Genomic DNA, 21,010 nt, shown 5'->3' on the forward strand with positions numbered 1-21,010 from the left:
TGTAAATGAGGGACGGACTGCAGAGACGGCTCGGTGGTCAAAGGCACCGGCTGCTCTGGCACAGGACCCGGGCTGGATTCTCAGCACCGACATGGAGACCCACAACCATCTGTAACTCCAGTTCCAAGAGATGGGATGCCACCTTCCAGCATCCACAGGCATGGCCAGCAAGTGGTGCACATGGACATACATGCAGGCAAAACTCACACCACATAAACAACAAAAAAAAATTTAAAAGATAGAATGTGAGAGGGGTATACTCCCAGTGTTGACTTTGGGCCACTACATGTACATGAACATGTGTGCATATGCACACACATACACTTTGAATAGATATATATTTGAGTAGTTTTCTATTCCCATGCCTTTCACCACACAACCCACCCAAAGCACAGCATCTCCCAGCAAGGAAATAAGGAAGAGGGGATGTTGTGGGCTAACAGAGGCTTCCTATGAGGAGGAGGAGAGGGGAGGCAGCGGGGGGTGGGGGTGGGGGTGGAGGGGGAGCCAGCGTTAGACTTAGCCAGTGGGGTAGGGAGAGGGACCCATGGGCTACACTGGGATCCAATTCAGACGAAGACGAAGCCTTGGCATCAGGGATTTCCCAGGATCAGGGTCTTAGGGTAAAGTTGGGACATCATCCCAAAACCGGGGTTCAGTGTGAGGTGAGACCTGGGTTCAGGGTCAAGGCAGGTCATCACAAGGTCAAGGCTCTACTGGGGTATGGGCTCAGAGTTGTGGACCATATCTTCCCTGATCTATTTTCTCTGCATGGCCTCTGGAAGCCTCTCCCCTCAATGACCCCAGCTAGAGGCTGGGGAGACGACTCAGTTGGAAAAATGCTTGCCATGCAGTTACAACGAGTTTGAAAGCCCAGGACCCACATGAACAGCCAGGCATGGTCACATATGTCTAACTCTAGCACTGGGGAAGAGTTGGCAGAGGACAGAAACAGACAGATATGAACTGTCTGACCAGCAAGTCTAGTCAATCAGTGAGCTGTGGGCTCAGTGAGAGACTGTGTCTCAAAATATAAGATGAGGAGCTATAATGGAGGACACCAACCTCTGGCTTCCAAATACACATGTGCGCATACACACACACATACACACACATACACACATCAGGAATGGTGGTGAACACTTGTAATTCCAGCTCTGGGAAACACAGGTCCCTGGGGCTCCCTGGCCCGTCTAGCCTACTAGGTGAGTTCAAGAGCAGTGAGAGACCCTGTCTCAAAAATCAAGGTAGGTGGTGAGACCCAAGGCATCCACAAGCAGGCACACACACGTGCATGGACAGACAGACACATATGCATGTGCACACCTCATGCACGAAAGATTGTAAATTGCAAAGTGGGCCCAACTCCATCTGTCCCGAGCTCCCCAAGACCCATAAAGCAGAGCGGGGGAATCCCTCCAGGGCGGCACAGCCCCACCTCCAGCTTCATCTGCACATCCTCCCTCGCTGTGGCCACTTGATCCAAGCGCTTGCTGGCCGACTCCACCTGACTGCAGTAACGGCCATAAACAAGGAACCTGTGGGCCAAGATGGGACACCGTGGAAGGGTGATTATGAGGTCAGAGATATCTAAGCACCCATTCTGGCCTCATTTATCCCAAACACATAACCCGGAGCCACAGTTTCCCTATCTGTAACACAGGCCTGGCAGCAATACCTCCCAGAGGGTTACTTTAACAGTAAACGGTAGCGTGCAGCTGAGGCTCTTACCAGACTGTTGCATACAGTCTGTGCCCAACAGTTGTTGACTTCACAATTATTGTGCACCAACTGTGTGCCAACCCCTGTTCTAAGTACCTTATACAATGGTTTAGTCAATCCTTATTGTAACCCTGAACAGGATGAGGAAGCAGAAGCTTCCCAGTGACACACACAGCAGAAGTAAAAATTAAACAAGAGCTGGGAAAGCCAGCTGAGGGTGTGGTTCAGGGGTGGAGCCCCGCCTAGAATCCCCTAGTGAGGGGCTAGGGGCGTGGCTCAGGGGTGGAGCCCTGCCTAGAATCCCCCAGTGAGGGGTGGGGGCGTGGTCAGGGTAGAGGTTCCACCCGGAACCCCCCAAGTCCTGGATTCATTCAGCCTTCATCCCCCATTCAGTGAAGAACCCTGCCCATTGTTCTCTAATGTCTCTCATGCTCTGGCATGGCTGTGATCTCCAGGGTCTGGTCAGCCACGTCTCACCTCTCCTTATACTTGATGAAGACCTGGTACAGCATGGTCGCTCCTGGGGCAGCCAGGGCATCCTTCAGCTCCTTCAGGAAGTGGGTGTGCACGGAGAGCAGCTCCTACCCCAAGGGAAAAAGGAAGGAAAGATGGGGCTGGAGCCCGGGCACAGACACAGCAGCAGGAGAGGAGAGAGCCGCACCCGTGTTCCAGGGAGGGTGAGGCTCAGAGATTATCTCCTTGGAAAGAGGCAAAGAGGTCTGGGGACCTGCCGGCTCACCTCGATGTTGACGAAGATGGTCTCCATGTCTTGAGGCTTGAGGAATCGCTGTAAGGGCTTCATGAAGTGCTGAGGAGAGGGGAGGGAGGGTAAGACGAAGAGGATCCGCCATCCAGCTCACCCAGAGGGACAGAAAAAATGGATGAGGCAGGGGACACACAAACAGCAAGAAACAGACACAGAGAGACAGCAACAACACAGACAAACGGCAAGGAAGAGACAGACAGACTGACTGACAGAGAAAGAGATGGAGACAGAAACAGAGATAGTACAGAAAGACACAGGCACCTGCATAGTGATAGGAATAGAGGCACGCACGCGCACACACACACACGCACACACACACACACGCATGCACACACACATACACACACACACACACACACACACGCAAGCACGCACGGGGGGGGGGAGTTCAAGAGCAACAAAACATAGAGATGGGCAGAAACAGAACTAGAGACAGGCAGAGAATTAGAGATTGAGACACACACGAACGGGAGAGGGAAGGGTGAGCAAGAAAAACAGAAGAAAGACAGATAAACAGAAAGAGACAGAGAGACAAAAGAAATGGAGAGCTAGACATGGTGACACATGCCTGTCATCCCAGTGCTTCTAGGCCAGCTGGGCTACATAATGATAAAATGAATAAATGTAATTTTAAAAAAAATAAAGAAGAATCAAAAGAAAGGGAATGTCCATACAAAAATTGTCTCCAACTGTTCCAAGGCAGAGTTATCACCAATCACCCCAAAGTGGACACCATCAAAGCCCACCAGCAGGCAACAGACCAAGTGTGGTCCTTCCACACGCTAAACTATATATTACTCAGTGATGAACAGGCTCTGACACGTGTGGAGGGACCCCATGGACATTGTGCTGGGTGAGAGAACCAGACACAAAAAGGACCACACAGTGTGGGGCTCTCAACAGGACATGTCCAGAGCAGGGGAATCCAGAGACAGAAAGTGGACTCGTGGGTCCTGGGGGTCGGGGAGAATGGAAAACTGAAAGGTGACAGCTGAGGTATAGTTTGTCTGTCTAGGGCAGTAGCATGTTTTATAATTAGACAGTGGCATTGGCTGCCCATCCCTGGATTTAACAACTGACTGAGTGGGTTTTTTTGGTGTATTTATCCATCTCTATTAAGCTGGCTTTTTTAACAGCGGAGCCAGGGGTGGTGGCACATACTTCTCATCCCAGCACTCAGGAAGCTGAGGCAGGAGTATTGTGAGTTTCAGGGCAGCCTGGGCTACATAGGAAGACCCCCCTATGAGGAGACAGGGAGGAGACACCCCTGGCAGGGCCCGTGGGTGCAACGCACCTGATGGATGGAGCCCAGCGTGTCTGTGTACTTCTCCTCAGTCTGCTGGATCTCCCGCAGGCAACAGCAACGTTTGTCATACTCCGTCATCTTGGGCTGTGAACAGGGACCGCAGAGGCTGGTGAAGCGCTCTGCAACTGTCCCCACCTCCCCACCTGCCCAGCCCTTCCCAGACCCACACACCGGCGTAGGCACCGTCTCTGAACGCATGAGGTCCTCGTAGATCTCATCCCCCTCTGCCTCCTCATTCTCCACGCAGTCATAAAGGTCCTCATCTTCCTCCGCAGTATCACTGGGGGACAGATTCAAGCCATGTCCCCAAGCCAAGGACCCATCAGATCCATTCAGAATCAAGGCTGAATCCACAATACCCCCAGGCCTTTCAATGTGTCCCCCTCAGAAACCAGGACAGATATATGTCCCCTCAGGCCCTGGGACAGATCTGTGTCCCTGAGACCCCAGGACGATCTACATTCCTCAGGCCCTGGAACATATCCATGTCCCCTTAGACTTCAAGAAGATCCATGTCCCCTCAGACTCAGGAAGATCCAGGTCCCCTCAGACCCCAGGAAGATCCAGGTCCCCTCAGACCCCAGGAAGATCCAGGTCCCCTCAGACCCCAGGAAGATCCAGGTCCCCTCAGACCCCAGGAAGATCCAGGTCCCCTCAGACTCCAATCTCCGCTGTGTCCCACAAACCCTGAACACATCGGACCCCAATACTCACTCAATCTGGTCTGAAAGGCCACTGTAGATGTCTTCGTCGCCCATGGTGGTGTCGTCTGTTGGGAAGGGCCTGGAGGACAGAAAGGCATAAGCAGGGCGGTGGGACGGGGGGCTGGAGCTTCAAGGAGACCCCAGACCACAGCCCTGACTGCTACTCACATGATTCCTTTGTTCTGGGCGATGGGCGTCCATGACAGAGCGGACAGGGTGTAGATGACCTGCAGTGAGGGTACAGCTGCTCGAAGTCCCTTTCCATCCCACCCCTCGGGCTCCCAGCACGGAGGCTATCCCTTCGGACTTTGGGGAGCACAGTTCAGCATCTCCCTTACATCCCTGCACCACAAGCAAAGCCTCCCCACTCTTGGGTCCACATGAGCACTCAGGCAGCGTAAGGCAATAATTTGTTACATGGGAGTGATTGGGGATCAGAGAGGCAGAACTCAGCCGAGGTCACACAGGAAGCGGTGGGCAGATCCTTGAACTCATCCTACATGCCCCAAGCCCATGGTACGGGCAGCATCCTGGAAGGCCAACCTGGCTGCACTACCAGCCCCCCAGTGGGCACACACGCACACGCATGCACACGCACACGCACACACACACCAGAGGTCCCACCTCTGGGCACTGGGAATCCAGCTCACCTTTCCAAAGTCCTGTACATCAAAGAGGTCGAAGGCCTCGAAGAGTTCGCTGCGCTTGAGGCCGAACTTCTCACAGCAGGTCGACAGGAAGGTTCGGATGTTCTTAAGACAAAGGAACTATGGGGAAGAGAAACGAGGCTGAGGACACACCACGTGTGTGTGCACATAGACACACACACATACACACACACATACACACACATACACACACACATATACACACACACATACACACACACACATACACACACACATACACACACACATACACACACACATACACACACACACATACACACACATACACACACATACACACACACATACACACACACATACACACACACACATACACACACATACACACACATACACACACACATACACACACACATACACACATATACACACACACATACACACACACATACACATACACACACACATACACACACACATACACACACACACACATACACACACACATACACACACACACACACACACACACACACACACATACACACACACCGGCAAACCAGGAAATATAGATGTAAAAATAAATACATGTGTAAGTAAAAATGAAATAGAGCCAGCTGTAGTCCGAAGGTTCTCCGCTCCACCTGGCCCTGCGGTCCCACATTCCTGGGGTCCCACCTGGCCCCACGGTCCCACATTCCTGGGGTCTCACTCGGCCCTGCGGTCCCACCTTCCTGGGGTCCCACCCGGCCCCGCGGTCCCTCAGCCACTTATTAAATAATCATTCAGAGGCTTAATATTAATTACCGATTACATGGCCTATGGCAGGCTCCTTGCTAGCCAGCTCTTATAACGTGACCCATTTTTATTTATCTGTAAGTTGCCACATGGCCGTGGGTTACTGACACTTTCACATCTTGCTTCTCCTGGTGGTGCTGACGTCTCTCCAGACTCCGCCTTTCTCCTTCCTTTCTCTCTCCTTCAATTTCCCACCTGTCTCTAAGATGCCTTGCCATTGGCCAATACAGCTTTATTTATCAATCAATCAGAGCAACACATATTCACAGCATACAGAGAGACATCCCCCAGCACTTCCTCTTTTCTGTCTAATCAAAAAGTGAGACACAAGGAAAAGCAGCTACTGAACTCTGCCAAGACAGGGTAAGAGGGTCTTTCAAAATTCCTGCTTCTGAAAATGGTCTGTCAGATATTCGAGGCCTGTAGCCAAATTGCCCCAACGATGCTGAGAAATTTTAGTAACTGTCCAGGCTGCCAGCTGTCTCTGTCTATTCTCCCAAGAATTTTGGAAATTGCTTGCTTGCATTTTCCATTTTCTCAGGTATTATTATGTTCCTTCTCAGGTCTTTGATGGACTTGAAGACTAGATAGTTATAATTATAACTTTCCTTGGTTATGATGAAAGATAAATTAAAAATAAAACCTTAGACTCACAAATATAGGATAGATGATAAAATATTTTCTTTAATTTTGCCAAATACAAATAGACTAGATATTGTAACTGTAATTCTTCCTTGGTAACTGTTTGTTATATGTAATTTTACTATGTTAAAGTTAAAACCTTCCTTTTTGATTAGACAGAAAAGGGGAAGTGCTGTGGGATGTCTTTCCATACGCTGTGAATATATGTTGTTCCCATTGGTTAATAAAGAAGCTGCTCTGGCCTGTGGCAGGGCAGGTTATAGCCAGGCAGGAAATCCAAGGAGAGAGACAGGAAGAAGAAAAGCAAAGGAAAAGAGACACCGGGCTGCTGCCCAAGGAACAAGATGCCAGCAGACCGGTAAGCCATGGAACACATGGCAAAACACAGATTAATAGAAATGGGTTAATTTAAGACATAAGAGCTAGCTAGCTAGAGGCCTGCCATAGACCATACAGTTTGTAAATAATATTAAGCCTCTCAGTGATTATTTTATAAGCAGCTGTGGGACCACGGGGCCAGGAGGGACCAGAGAAACCTTCTGACTACAGCCAGCAGCATGGCTCAGCAGATGAAGGCACTTGCTGGACAATCCTGAGGATCTGAGCTCGAGCTCCAGAACCCACACAAAGACGGAAGGAGAGAACGAATCCACAGTTGTCCTTTGACCTCCACACGTGTACCGTGGCACATGCATGCACCATGGCACGTGCATGCACAGCCACACCCACAATGACAATGATAATAATAAACAAAAACTGTGCCGGTCTTGAATTCACTATGTAGCCCCAGATAACGTTGGACTTATATAATCCTCCTGCCTCCAGGAAATGTTATATTTTTATCACGTATATTTGTGTGTGAGCAAACGCACACATGGAGGTCAGAGGATAACTTATAGGAGTCGGTTCCTTCCTTCCACCACACCGGTCCAGGGGATCAGTCATCAGGCTTGGTGGCAAGTGCCTTGTTTTTTTTTTTTTTTAAGATGTATTTATTTACTATTGTATACACACATTTTTAAGATAAGATAATGTTTGCCCAAATCCTAGAGCAAGCATGGGGTGGTGATGAGACTTATCAGCAGTTGCATCAGGCAGGGAGGGTGGGGATCGACTCAGAAAGGCACGAAGGATGGACACGTTCTTTATCTCGGGAAGGATGTGGGCTGCACAAGAGTTTGCAGTAACGAGAAGTGATTGTGTGGAAAACCCAAAGACTTGAGCGTCTTGTAGGAAAATTGGACTCTGTGCTGAGAACAAGAGACTGAGTGCTCGGCCCTACATGAGACGTCAATATTAACCCCATCCCAATCGAGGCTCAGGGAATGCCATGGGGTGTGGAAAGACCATGAGAGCCGGGGATGGGGAGGATTGCCATGAGATGCTGTCTGCTGGAAGTGACACCGTCATCGCTTGGGGACTGATAGCAACTGTGGGTGCCTGCGTGGAATCACGCCAGCCTGACTCCAGCACAGACTGTTAGATGGCCTAGGCCCCACTACTACTAAGGAGCTCTTGGCATTCTGTGGAGAGAGGATCATTGTTTACTGACGGTATGGCCATTGGTGGGGTTCCCGAGCCCCAGTGGATACCCCACACATGGGCAGCACTAACCAGGAATACTGGATTATAAAAACATGAAGTTGGGAGGAAGTGTATTGGATGGGATATAGAAGGAAAAGGAGGGGTGAATGGAGGTGTGATAATATCTCATTGTATCCATGTTTAAAATCTTCAAGAACTGGGGCTGGAGAGATGGCTCACTGGCTAAGAGCACTTGTTGCTCATGTAAAGGACCAGCACCCACATGATAGCTCACAACCATCCATGCAGCCCAGTTGCAGGGGACTGATGTCCTTCTTAGGCACCAGGCATGCTCATGACACACTGACAGACAGACACACGAGACACTCGATTACAAAAAACAAAGCAAATTTGTTTTGTTTTGTTTTGCTCTTCGAGACAGGGTTTCTCTGTGTAGTTTTTGGTGCCTGTCCTGGAACTCTCTCTGTAGACCAAGCTGGCCTCAAACTCACAAAGATCCGCCTGTCACTGCCTCCTGAGTGCTGGGATTAAAGGCGTGTGCCACTGCCACCCAGTCAAAGCAAATATTTTTAATACCAAGAATAAAACAGTATTTGCCAATACTTATTTTTCTCTTAATATTAATTTTTCTTTATTCTTGAGAATTTCACATATGTATACAATGAAATGTGATTGTGTCCACCCTGTCTATCCCCCAAAATCTCCCCCAACATGGTCCTCTCACAACTTCGTGTCCTTTTTGGTTTTCACAGCCCACTAAGACCAATCTGTGCTATCCGTGTGTTGCATGGGTGTGAGGCATTCACTGGAACATGGGAAACCCACCAGTGGCCACACTCTCAGCAAAGAATGATTCATCACCCCTAGAAACTGTGTTACCATCAATAGCTCCACCATCAGAGAAGGTGGAGCCTAGAGCCATCTACCCACCCGTCCATGCTGGCTTCACCTTGTGCAGGTACCCACAGCCATGGTCAGTTCATGAGTGGTATGGCTTCATCGTGTCCAGAAGACAAACCGTTTCACAGCACCCCTCCCCAGTTCATACATTCTTCCCGCCTCCTCTTCTGAGACGTTCCCTGAGCCTTGGACTGGGGGAGGACTGTTTCAACAATGTCCAAGACTGAGCTACAAAGACAATGCAATTTCTACTAAAGTCAGTTTTTAAGTTATTACAGTTGGCACATGACTCAAAAGATTGTGTGGAAAATCATAGAGTTATCAACACTACACAAGATGTTCTGACAACGGCAAATTCATGTGAGGCTGCTGGCCTTGCAAGAAATTAAAAGTTATCAGAAATGTTGTATGTGTTTGCATGTGTGTGCATGTGTACTGTGTGTACAAGTGGACAGCAGTTGATGCTGACTGTCTTACTCCATCACTCCCCAGTTTCTTTACTGAAGCAGAGTCTCTCACTAAGCCACAGCCCTCTGATTAGCCTACGCTGGCCGGCTGACTCCACCTCCCAGGACTGGGGGATTACAGGTCTATTCCCAGCTTTCTATGTGGGTCCTGGGGATTCAAACTCAGGTTCTCACACTTGCATAACAAGCACTTTACCCACCATCTCTCCTGTCCCCAAGAATTATCATCATACATCTACAGCGATTCCAACAGTGTGATAATGGCCACCAGCCTCCAAGATGGCTGCCGGGCTCCAAGATGGCCATCAGGGTGCCCAGCTCCCGGTGTCCATGCAGAAACTGCAGTCATCTCTCCTGTAACCCCCTTCCATGCTGAAGCAACTGGCCCTGTGTGACTGACAGTATTAGTGAAAGTATGATAAGGGACTCTTTAAAAGTGGGCACGGCGGCCTTGCGGGTTCTCCTTGACTTCTTGCACCATTTGACCACAGCCGTGTTGTAAGGCTACCCAATCAGTGCTGTGGAGGAGATCTGAGGTTCAGCTGAACCACCTGGGAAGCGATCATCAAATGAGAGCGCCCCATCCAACACTCGGCTGTGGTCTCACAGGAAACCTTAAGGGTGAACTGCAAAGCTAAGCCACTGACCCGAAGACCCTTTGAGAATCGTACCGTCAAGCCACAGAATCACTTGCTACACACTGATAAGCAGGTAAGTGGAGATAAGACAAGCGCGGGGAGGGTTGTGTCTACTGCATCTTGTGGTTCAGTGACAAGGCTATTCAAAGAGCTTGACCTGGTGTGAGCCCTCAGTATCTGGAAACTATTGTCATTGTCATCACAGTCATGAACATCATCACCATCACCACCATTACCATCACCACCATCACCACCACCACCACCACCACCATCACCACCACCACCATCATCACCACCATCACCACCACTACCATCACCATCACCACCACCACCATCACCACCACCATCACCACCATCACCACCACCACCATCACCACCACCATCACCACCACCACCATCACCACCACCACCACCACCACCACCATCACCATCACCATCACCACCACTACCATCACCATCACCATCACCACCACTACCATCACCATCACCACCACCACCACCACCACCACCACCATCACCATCACCACCACCACCATCATCATCCCCATCACCACCATCACCATCACCACCATCATCATCACCATCACCACCACCACCATCATCACCATCATCATCACCATCACCATCACCATCACCATCACCACCACCACCATCACCACTACCATCACCACCACCACCATCACCACCATCACCATCACCACCATCACCATCACCACCACCACCATCACCACCACCACCACTACTATCACCATCACCACCACTACCATCACCATCACCACCACCACCATCATCATCACCATCACCACCATCATCATCACCACCACCACTACTATCACCACCACTACCATCACAATCATCATTGCCACCATTCCCATCATCACCACTATCATCATTATCACTATCATCCACATCATCAATCACCATCACCATCATCATTACCACTATCACCATCAAAATCAGTACCATAATCACCATCAGCGTGATCACCACCATCACCATCAGCACCACCCTCATCATTACCATTGCCATCATCACCATCATCATTACCATCATCAGTTGCTATCACCATCACCAACATCATTGCCGTCACCGTCTCCATCACCATCATCACAATCATCACTATGATGTGCACAGCTCTCGCACCATCAGCCTACTGCTCCAAAGGCTAAGCCTCTACTAATGGATGCATGGTATTGATCACATCACGTCACCCTCGTCTGTACTGATGGTGGAATCCCAGTGAACTCAACATTCATCATGAGTGCAGAGATCAGGTCTCAGCAACCATTGCTCCCCAGCTCCTGGACCCAGTGGCATCAGTGTAAAACGGTGAAAGGAATGGGTGGGGCCATCAACTCACTACAAACCTATTGAGTAACTAGTGAAGCTAAGCACATTTGCTCTTTGCCTAGAGAAGTCTTAACTCTCCTGTGTTTAGGATGTGTATGTGTGCGTATATTTGCATGCATGCTTGTGTGTTAGTTCAGGTACACATGTGTGGAAGTTGGAGGACAACCTAAGTGTTGGCACTTGACTTATACCTGGCTTGAGCCAGGGTTTCTCTGTTGCTTCCGTGCCTGTGAGCCTCCAGGGACTCCCCTGTCTCCACCTCCCATCTCATCCCAGGACCACCTCACATCCACTCCTGACTTCCCACTGGGTTCTAGGAAGAAACTACAGTCCACACACTTCCTTGGCAAGTGCTTTCCTCTTGGAGCCCTATCTCTACATCCCTCTTCCCTGTTTGTGAGACAGGTTCTCATGTAGCCCAGGATGGCCTCAAATCTGCTATATAGCCAAGGATGAGGACGCGGTCCCGATCCTCCTGCCTCCACCTCTTGGTATGCTGGGAATGACAGGAGCAAACCCCAGGTTGGGTTTTGGTGGTCCTGTGAATGGTACCCAGGACTCCATGCATGCCAGACACAGATGAGACAAGGCCCCAGCTCTAGACTATTTTTTGAGTTATTTTAGATTGATAGCCACATGGGGCCCTGTTCTCACATGCCCGGCCTCCCACCACCAACACCCCACAGAGGACTGGTCCACTTGCAACAACTGCAACAACCCAACACGGACACTTCACCATTGCCTAAGGTCCGCACATCACTCAAGGGCTCACTCTTAGATATGAAAAGCTATTTAAAGACCTGGGGCTGGGGGTGGGGATCAAGAGAAGTTGTACTGAAGGACAGGGAGGGCCTCATGGGGACTACGTCCCTCTCTGGGGAGCTGTAGGCAGCTAATGGCTTCCCAGGAAGGGAAAGGGGTTTTCTTCAGCATTGAAGCCACTGGTACATCATGGCCCCTCACCCCCACTCTCTAGCAATCCCAGCACTGGGGAGGTGGAGACCGAAGGATCCCTGGGGCTCACCGTCTAGCCAGCCTTGCCGAGCTGTTCAAAGTGAGAGTCCCTGTGCTGATATGGAATGCAGAGGGGCTGGAGAAATGGCTCAGCAGTTAAGAGCATCTTCACAGAATCCAAGTTTGGTTCCTAGCCCATATCACACCAGAGATGAAAATGGCTGAACAAATGACTTCCGTCTGACCGGTGGGATAACTGAGGCCCACCAAAGGGACACACGTGTGAAAAGCGGGAGCGTGGAGAAACCACGGAGCATGAAAGCCAAGCCCTGCCCCTGCTCCCCCCTGACTCGATGAGCCACACTGAGCCAATGCACCCCCTTCCTCCAGCCCTCACAGTGACATACTAGGGGCCGACATATCACAGGAATTATTCATACCACCCAGAATTCCTGTGGGTCCTGGACTAACCCCAGACATCCAGACAGGGCCACCAGAGGTGAGAGGTGTCTGTCTGGCCTAAAACAGGAAACTCCCTCCTAACCTCAGAGGATCGATCAGCTGAGCTTTGCGACTGCCTTCCCTTCAGTCACATGACCCCTCCAAAAGGAGTATGATTCATCACGCCTTCCACGGCTTCAGAGTGGCCAGTTAGAGAACAGAGCTCCTTCAGAGAGCAGCAGCGACTGCGGTTAGACCGCTAGAAGAACTTCCCAGTATCATGAGGTATGTTAAAAAGGTGATGAAGGACAGGAAGCCGCTGGCTGTAGGAGGCATGTGGAAGAAGAGTTCTTCCTTGTTCTGTGGGGACAGCCCCTCAGCTTCCCTCCTGCTCCAGGATGAAGAGAGCCACGGTGTTGGGCAAGCAACAAGGCAACTTAAGCAAATTAGGAGCCAAGCACTGTGGTCAAGTCAGAAGTTGGCTCTTGGTGCCTCTGCCCAAAATAGAGAGAATTCTGGTCAAGGAAGTAGCACTGGGGGCTAGGGGCCTCCGTTGAGGGCTGGGGAAAAGCCACCCAGACTCAACACCAATTCTGTCTTCTGTGCTTTCCACACCCACAACCCCAACCCAGGAAAACCACCAGAAACAGGAACTGCCTTACCAGGCCTGGCCGGGGAAGATAGAAGAGGGCAGAGGGATGGCATCTTCCAGGCTCTGCCTGGCTCACTGAGGCAGCCACATGGCTGTCCAGAGAGGGTGGTCATGCTGTGCATCCTACCCAGAGCTTTGAAGTGGAGGAGCTGATGACGCACTGAGTCCAAAGCATTCTGGGAGTGGGGCTGCCTCTCCTCTCCCCTCTCCCCATAGCCCAGTCTCCCAGCCAGTGTGGGGGTGTGGGGAGGGGGGTCAGGTTAATGAAGGTAAGCAGGGGACCTTGGGCAGGTCATCTTAACCTCCATGCTTTGGGTTCCCCAACCAAAAATCAGAAATGAAATTACAGCGTGGTGGTATATACCTGTAATCTCAGCATTCGGGAAGCTGAGGCAGGGGGATAGCTATAACTGAGATAAGCTTGAGCTACATAGTGAGTTCTAGGTCAGCCAGGGTTACACATAGAGACCTTGTATCAAAAATGGGGGAAAAACAAGGGAAAGGAAGGGGAGAAGAGGATAGGAGAGGGAGAGAGGGTGAAGGAGGAGAGAGGAGGGTGCTGGTTAGCAATTTCCTCTAAGATGAAACCTTCCACGTTGGAAGGAAGCTCATTAAGACACAGGGTGTGCTAAGAGGGGGTGATACACTCTGTCCTACAGAGAAGCATGTTAACCTCAGGAACTAAACAACAACAAGTAAACAGAAAGTCCCTGAAACAGACCAGACTCTGCACCCCTCCTCAAGCACAGGCTGTAAGGACCACTGATGGCTGAACTGCCCAGAAGAGGTGCAGACAGGACAGGGCACCTGGAAGAGACTGCCCTGCTTGCAGGCTGTGCAGTGCCCTCCAGGATTCCAGCAAGTGCCGTCCGTGCTGGGCCTCGGTGATGCTGAGGTCGATGAGTCATTTCTGCTCCCAGAAGTGACTCCAGGAACACTCATTGGTTCACCAAGTTGGACTTTGGTGGTGTGCTTGCTTTTCTCTGCTGTCTGGGGTGAATGCACGCGTGTTCACGTCTCTCCCGGAAGAGTGTCACACAACAAAGAGAAGGGAGCGGAAAGAAGAGACAGGCGAAGAGGAAGGGATTGAAAGAGCAGAGGAAGGGAAGGAGGAAAAGAAAGGAGAGAGAGAGAAAGGAGAGAGCCACCTCTCCACTCTAGGATCGAGCACTGACCGAAGCCTGACCCACAAAAGCCAGTCATTAATTGACTCAGCAAGCATACATGAAGTGTTTACTGTTTACCCAGCACACTGAGACCCACTAGTGGACGAGGAAAATGGGCCCGGATGCCACAGTACTTGTAATCTGGAGAGAGTGAGTAGATTAACAGGAGGGACTCTCGCAAAAGCAATCCGGATATGGGTTGGTTACAGCGCTGGTGAAGTGTGTGGTAGGAAGTACAGACAGCTGAGGCATGTGGTACAGTCAGCTGAGGCATGAAGTTACAAGGACAGGCAAATGTACCGCTTTGGGGTAGTGAAGGGGAAGGCAGGGCTCAGCCAGCAGCCACAGCAAGACAGAAAGGGATGGACAGTGGGGAAAGAATGCTGGACAGCGTGACCTTCCACGGCACAGGTACATCCACTTTAAAAAGAACCTTCCAGCTCCTACAGCGAGACCCACACAGCTGTGCAACCTATTCCCCTGACAAGCTCTACTCAAAAAATAAGCGTTGGGGTGTGGCTCAGGGATGGAACCCCCACCTAGGATCCCCCAGTGAGGGGCTGGGGGCGTGGTCAGGGTGGAGTCCTGACTAGAATCCCCAATGAGGGACTGGGGGTGCGGTCAGGGATGGAGCCCCACCTAGAATCCCCCAGTGAGGGGCTGGGGGCGTGGTCAGGTGTGGAGTCCCTGCCTAGATTTCCCCAGTGCTGTGTGTGGATATGTGCACATGACTGCAGGTACCAGAGAAGGCCAGAGGAGGGCGCTGGATCCTCTGAAGCTGGAGGTACAGATGGTTGTGAGCTGCGTGATATGGGTGTTGGGAACTGATCTGACCCAAGCTCTGAGCCATTTCTTCATCCCCCACCTTATTTTGGGGAGACAGTCGCTTTCTCAACCTGGAGCTGGCTTATTAGGCTGAGCTGGCTGGTCAGAGAACCCCAGCAATCCTTTTATTTCAACCTTCCCAATATGACAATTATAGACATGCTCCATCATGCCTGGTCAACTCAGGTCCTCGTGGTTTCATGGCCAGCACTTCACACCCTGAGCCACCTCCTGGCCCTCACACCCCTGTTTTAAAAAGAACACCTACCACTGGTCCTCTGTATCTGCAAGTGGAGTGTTTTCAGGACCGCCTCATCCCCCCAGGTATGAAAGTACACAGGCGCCCCTGTCCCTTCTAGACCCCTCTCTGCATCAAACCTGCACATCCTCCTGTGGTGACTCATCGCAGCTGACAGAATAACAGTGCTGTGGAGAGAGCTGAGGGACAGCAAGCTAGACATTATGATGAGCAACACAGGCAGGATTCCCATTCGGTTCATCCATCCGGTTTGCTGCGCATGCAGAGGCCAGAGGACAAGCTTGAACGTCCTTCCTCGGGAGCCGTTCACCTGGTGTTTTGAGACAGGGTCTCCCACGGGCTGGACCTCGTGGACTCGGTTAGATTTGCTGAGCAGTGAACCCCAGGATCACTGTCTTCTTCTTCCCAGTGCTGGGCTGACAGGTGGACACCACACCTGGCATTTTTTCTCCCTGGGTGCTGGGAATTAAAACTCGGCTCCTAGTGTTTTCAAGGCACTGACGGAGCCATCTCCTCAGCCACACATTTTAAAAGGTGGACATCTCTGAGCCATGGTTGGTTAAGCTCACCGACATAGCACCATCAGATATGGGGGAAGAAACGAATCATTCATTCGTTCACTTTACATTTCATTTGTGTGTGTGGAAGCCATTTCTCCCTCGCACCATGTGGGATTCAGGCATCAAACTCAGGTGGTCAGGCTTGGCAGCAAGTGACTTTACCCACGGAGCCATCTCACTGGCCGCCATACGTTTCTGTCTCTTTCCCTAGCAGCATCTCCCTCTGGAGGGGCGCCGGTGCGTTCATCTTTTTCTTCCAGCTGTGTACCCCTCACCCCGACCTGGAAGGCACTCAGTGACGGGATGGCCGGCTGAGCAGGGGCCTCCTGTGTGCTCTTCCTGCCAGGAGCAGTTTTGAATCCCCATGGCTCTAAGAAAGATTGATTTGCATATTTCCCTCTGATTTGGGGTACTTATTAGCAGAGGGACAGAAACACGGACAGACTGTTTTGCATTACTTGCCGATGGTGGCTTCACTCCCTCTTGACCCCATACCCACCCCTCGCTCCTGTGAAGCCCTCAGCCTTTTACTTGACTGCTGATTTTAGGGGACAGCAGAGCAGGCTGTAGCTACTTCCTTCCTGCCTTCTTTCCTCTCTTCCGCTTTCTTTTTAAATTAAATTTAATTCGGGGGTGGGGGGTCCAGTGTGTCAGTGTGCGTGTGTGCATGCATATGCATGCATGTGAGTACAGTATGGTGCATGTGTGCTCGTGAGTGTATGTGCACACATGTGTGCATGTGTGCGTGTGTGTGTGTGTGTGCATGCACGGGCGCACACGTGCATGTGTGTCGGCCCAAAGAAGTCAGCATTGGGTTTCTTCTTCCCCTGGTTGCTCTTCATCTTACTTTTATTTTAAAAAACAGTCAGGCATGGTGGTGCACGCCTTTAATTCCAGCACTCGAGAGGCAGAGGCAGACTGATCTCTCCAAGTTCAAGGCCAGCCTGGGCTACAAAGGGAGTTTCAGGGCAGCCAGGTCATTTACACAGAGAAATCCTCTCTCGGGGGGGGGGGGGGGAATGTAAATAAATAAAATAAAATTTTTTTTTAAAAAAAGCATCCTTGGCTGCACAGGGAATTCAAGGGTAACCTGAGTTACATGAGAGTCTGTCTCAAGAGTTTTGGGGGTTTGTTTTTGTTTTAATAAATTGTGCTGTACTCAGCTCACAGGATGGCTGCTCTCGTCAATATTCCCTAAACAACAGAGTGGCTCGTTCCATACCATATGCATGCTACCAGCTGCGGGGAATCACCTACAGGTATTTAAAAGCCAAAGGAGGGTGCGAGCAGCTTCTACCAAAATGGCAGAGCATTTTCAACGAGAGATCAAACCGTAGGCTGGTTTTGGACTCCTTGAAGCTAGTCTCTCGTGTACCAAGGGAATACATACAGCTTGTCAGCAGATGGTGGGCGGCATCATAGGAGAAAATTAGGGGGTGGGGCTAGGGAAATGACTCAATGGGTAAATCATTTGCTGTGCAAGCTTGAGGACATGAGTTCGAATCCAAAGCACCAGCATAAGATCTGGGCGTCGTAGTAGGGACGCCTGCAATCCCAGCCCCGGGGGTGGTACAGACGGGGATCCGGGGCGATCGCAGGCCAGTCTCAAAAATGATAGCGGGGCTGGAGAGGTGGCAAAATGATTAAGAGCATGTTTCTTTAGAGGACCCAAGTCCCGCTGCCAGTAACGCCAGCTCCGGGGGACGCAGTGCCTCAGGCGTTGGCTGGCTCCTGCACGCAAACGCACACGTCCTCACAGAGCGCGTACTCTGGGAACCCCAAAAAATACCTTTCAAGGCAGAAGAAGAGAGCTTGAGGAAGACACCATACCTCCACAGGCACGTGTACAAGACTGCACACATATGGGCACACACGCAGGCGCACAGACACACAAGGAAAAAGACAATGGGTGCCAGAAAAGGTAGGATTTCGGTGACGTGTCAGAAGCCTTGTTGAGAAACTGACGTTTAAGCAAAGACTTGGAGGAGGTGATGGGGCAGCCAGGTGGACACACCAGCCTGAACAGTGTCCCAGACAGAGAAAACTGCCAGCGCCAAAGACCTGAGGCAGGACTGCGCCTGGTGCATTGGAGGAAAGGCTAATTAGGGGCCTGTGGCTGGAGTAGACTGCCAGAGGAGGGTGCAGGGGAGACTGAACCACGTGTCTGAGGAACTAAATCTAGGGGTGAAACAAGCACAATGCTTGTCATTGTCACCATAGCACCCAACCTTGACGTTTGACCTTAGGAGGAAAGCAACAGTGACTGAATGCCAAAATCCACAGTGAGGGGCTGGGGGCGTGGCCAGGGTGGAGCCCCGCCTAGAATCCCCCAGTGAGGGGGCTGGAGGCGTGGTCAGGGGTGGAGTCTCTGCCTAGAATCCCCCAGTGAGGGACTGGGGGCATGGTCAGGGTGGAGCCCCGCCTAGAATCCCCCAGTGAGGGGCTGGGGGCGTGGTCAGGGTGGAGCCCCGCCTAGAATCCCCCAGTGAGGGGCTGGGGGCGTGGTCAGGCTGGAGCCCCGCCTAGAATCCCCCAGTGAGGGGCTGGGGGCGTGGTCAGGGGTGGAGCCCCGCCTAGAATCCCCCAGTGAGGGGCTGGGGACATATCTCAGAGGTAGAACACTGGTCTAGCTCAGGAAGTCCTAAGTTCCCTTGCAGCCGAGACAAATAAATAAATAGGGAACTGAGTCATGGAGATTTTCAGTAACTTCCTGTAATGTTTAGCGTCATCAACTTGACTGGATATGGGGTCAGGTAGGAGCCAAGCCTCCAAACACACCTCTGTGTCTGCTTGTGGGGGGTTGTCCAGACTGGGTTGTTTTGAGACGGAAAGACACATCGTCACTGTTGAGCCACACCATCCTATGGGCTGGGGGCCTGGGCTGAATGAAAACACCAGCGTTCACGTCTCTGCTTCCAGACTGTAGATGTGACGTGACATCATGCCTTCCCTGCCGTAGAGTCTGTACCCCGAGACTCTGAGCCTGGATAACCCTCCCTCCCCATGATGGTTTGAATGAAAACATGCCCCTCATAGTCTGTACCCTGAGACTCTGAGCCTGGGTAACTCTCCTCCCCATAATGGTTTGAATGAAAACATGCCCCTCATAGTCTGTACCCTGAGACTCTGAGCCTGGGTAACCCTCCTTCCCCATGATGGTTTGAATGAAAACATGCCCCTCACAGTCTGTGGCATTTGAACACGTGGTCCCCAGTTGCTGGCATTGTCTGGCAAGGTTTAGAGAAGTGTGTCACCGGAGGAGGCTCACAGCACTTGAGCTGTTCTCCCCAGCTTTCCCTGCAGCATGACTCCCACCTCGGTGGTGTGGACTCATCCCTCTGAACCATAAGCCCAAATCAATTCTTCCATAAGTTGCCTTGGTGATGATGTTTTGTTTTGTTTTGTTTTGGGGTTTTTTTGTTTGTTTGGTTGGTTGGTTGTTTGGTTAGTTTTGGGGGTTTTGTTTTTTGTTTTTTGGGGGGTTTTTGTTGTTTGTTTTTGTTTGGTTGGTTGGTTCTTGGTTGGTTTTTTGTTTTTTGGTTTTTTGTTTTGTTTTGTTTTGGTTTTTGTTTGGTTTGGTTTTGGTTTTTCGAGACAGGGTTTCTCTGTGTAGCTTTGCACCTTTCCTGGGACTCACTCTGTAGCCCAGACTAGCCTCGAACTCACAGAGATCTGCCTGGCTCTGCCTCCCAAGTGCTGGGATTAAAGGTGTGCACCACCACCACCACCACCGCCCGGCCCAGTGATGGTATTTTATCCCAGCAATAAGAAAGTAACTAAGACATTTTCCCAAGATCCTGCAGCTGGAATTGGAACTCAGGGTGTACCAGACCACCAACCTCAGGGCCGCACACTGCATTCCTCCACTGAGCCTGCATTGAAATCTGGGAGATGAGATCCCATTCACTGTGGCATACCCACAGCATCCTTGGCTTGTACACTGGACAGTGACAGTTCCCCAGTCTCCCCCCAGCACCACCAAAAAACCCCTCAGAGGAGAACTGTGTCTCCCTCACACTCACACATACCTGGGGTTAAGACCTCATGCTGCTTCTGGGCCTTGGTGGGTAGGTCTAGCATGCATGAGGCCCTGGGTCCATCCCCAGGACCACATAAACCAGGTGTGGTGGTGCGCCTGTCATCCTGGTACGCGGAAGGTAGAATGTGGGACAGGACTGTCATCTGAACCAAACTGCACAGTTCTCATGAGCTCAGCTGTTCTCTTACAGACTGTTCCCTCACAGGAGAAGGGCCAGGACAGGCCATGGGACCCTCACCTGCCAGTGCATGCAACTCTGCCCTGACTGCATGTGGCCTCAGGATCTCCGGATGGACACAGCTGGGAAGGACCAGGAAAAGGGCTCCACCTGCACAGCCACAGCAAAGCCATCATCCATGAGGGGCACAGACCTTCTAGTACGGCTGCTTTGAGGTCACCCACACTCCTGCCGTAACCACCAGAATTCCTAATTGCTGTTTGCACACATATACTCAAGGAGACTTGATAAACGACGGAGGCCATAGCTGAGGGACGGCATTGGGAGCTCCATTTCCATGCATCATTACACTATTTCAATCACACAAATGTATCATTTAGCCAAACACCTGACTGTCTGGGAAGGCCCTGTTGTGCTTGCTGACCTCCAAACCCTGTCTGACACACCAAAGAGAGCACCACACACTGTC

The 21,010-nt window shown here is 51.1% G+C and overlaps 1 protein-coding gene across 1 annotated transcript in view; it reads right to left on the bottom strand.

The window, feature by feature from the left end:
• Vav1 (vav guanine nucleotide exchange factor 1) overlaps window positions 1-21,010 on the bottom strand; it is a 51,617-nt gene that overhangs the window by 26,034 nt on the left and 4,573 nt on the right. Inside the window, exons 2-9 of the mRNA XM_059251773.1 lie at window positions 5,149-5,265; window positions 4,667-4,725; window positions 4,509-4,577; window positions 3,966-4,074; window positions 3,783-3,878; window positions 2,462-2,530; window positions 2,200-2,303; window positions 1,439-1,538 (exon numbers count right to left, since the gene is read on the bottom strand). Coding sequence (XP_059107756.1) covers window positions 1,439-1,538; window positions 2,200-2,303; window positions 2,462-2,530; window positions 3,783-3,878; window positions 3,966-4,074; window positions 4,509-4,577; window positions 4,667-4,725; window positions 5,149-5,265 — 723 coding nt within the window. The remainder of the gene's footprint in view (window positions 1-1,438; window positions 1,539-2,199; window positions 2,304-2,461; window positions 2,531-3,782; window positions 3,879-3,965; window positions 4,075-4,508; window positions 4,578-4,666; window positions 4,726-5,148; window positions 5,266-21,010) is intronic.

The sequence above is a fragment of the Peromyscus eremicus genome, unplaced genomic scaffold (assembly GCF_949786415.1).
Source record: "Peromyscus eremicus unplaced genomic scaffold, PerEre_H2_v1 PerEre#2#chr22_unloc_1, whole genome shotgun sequence".
Classification (NCBI taxonomy): Eukaryota; Metazoa; Chordata; class Mammalia; order Rodentia; family Cricetidae; genus Peromyscus; species Peromyscus eremicus.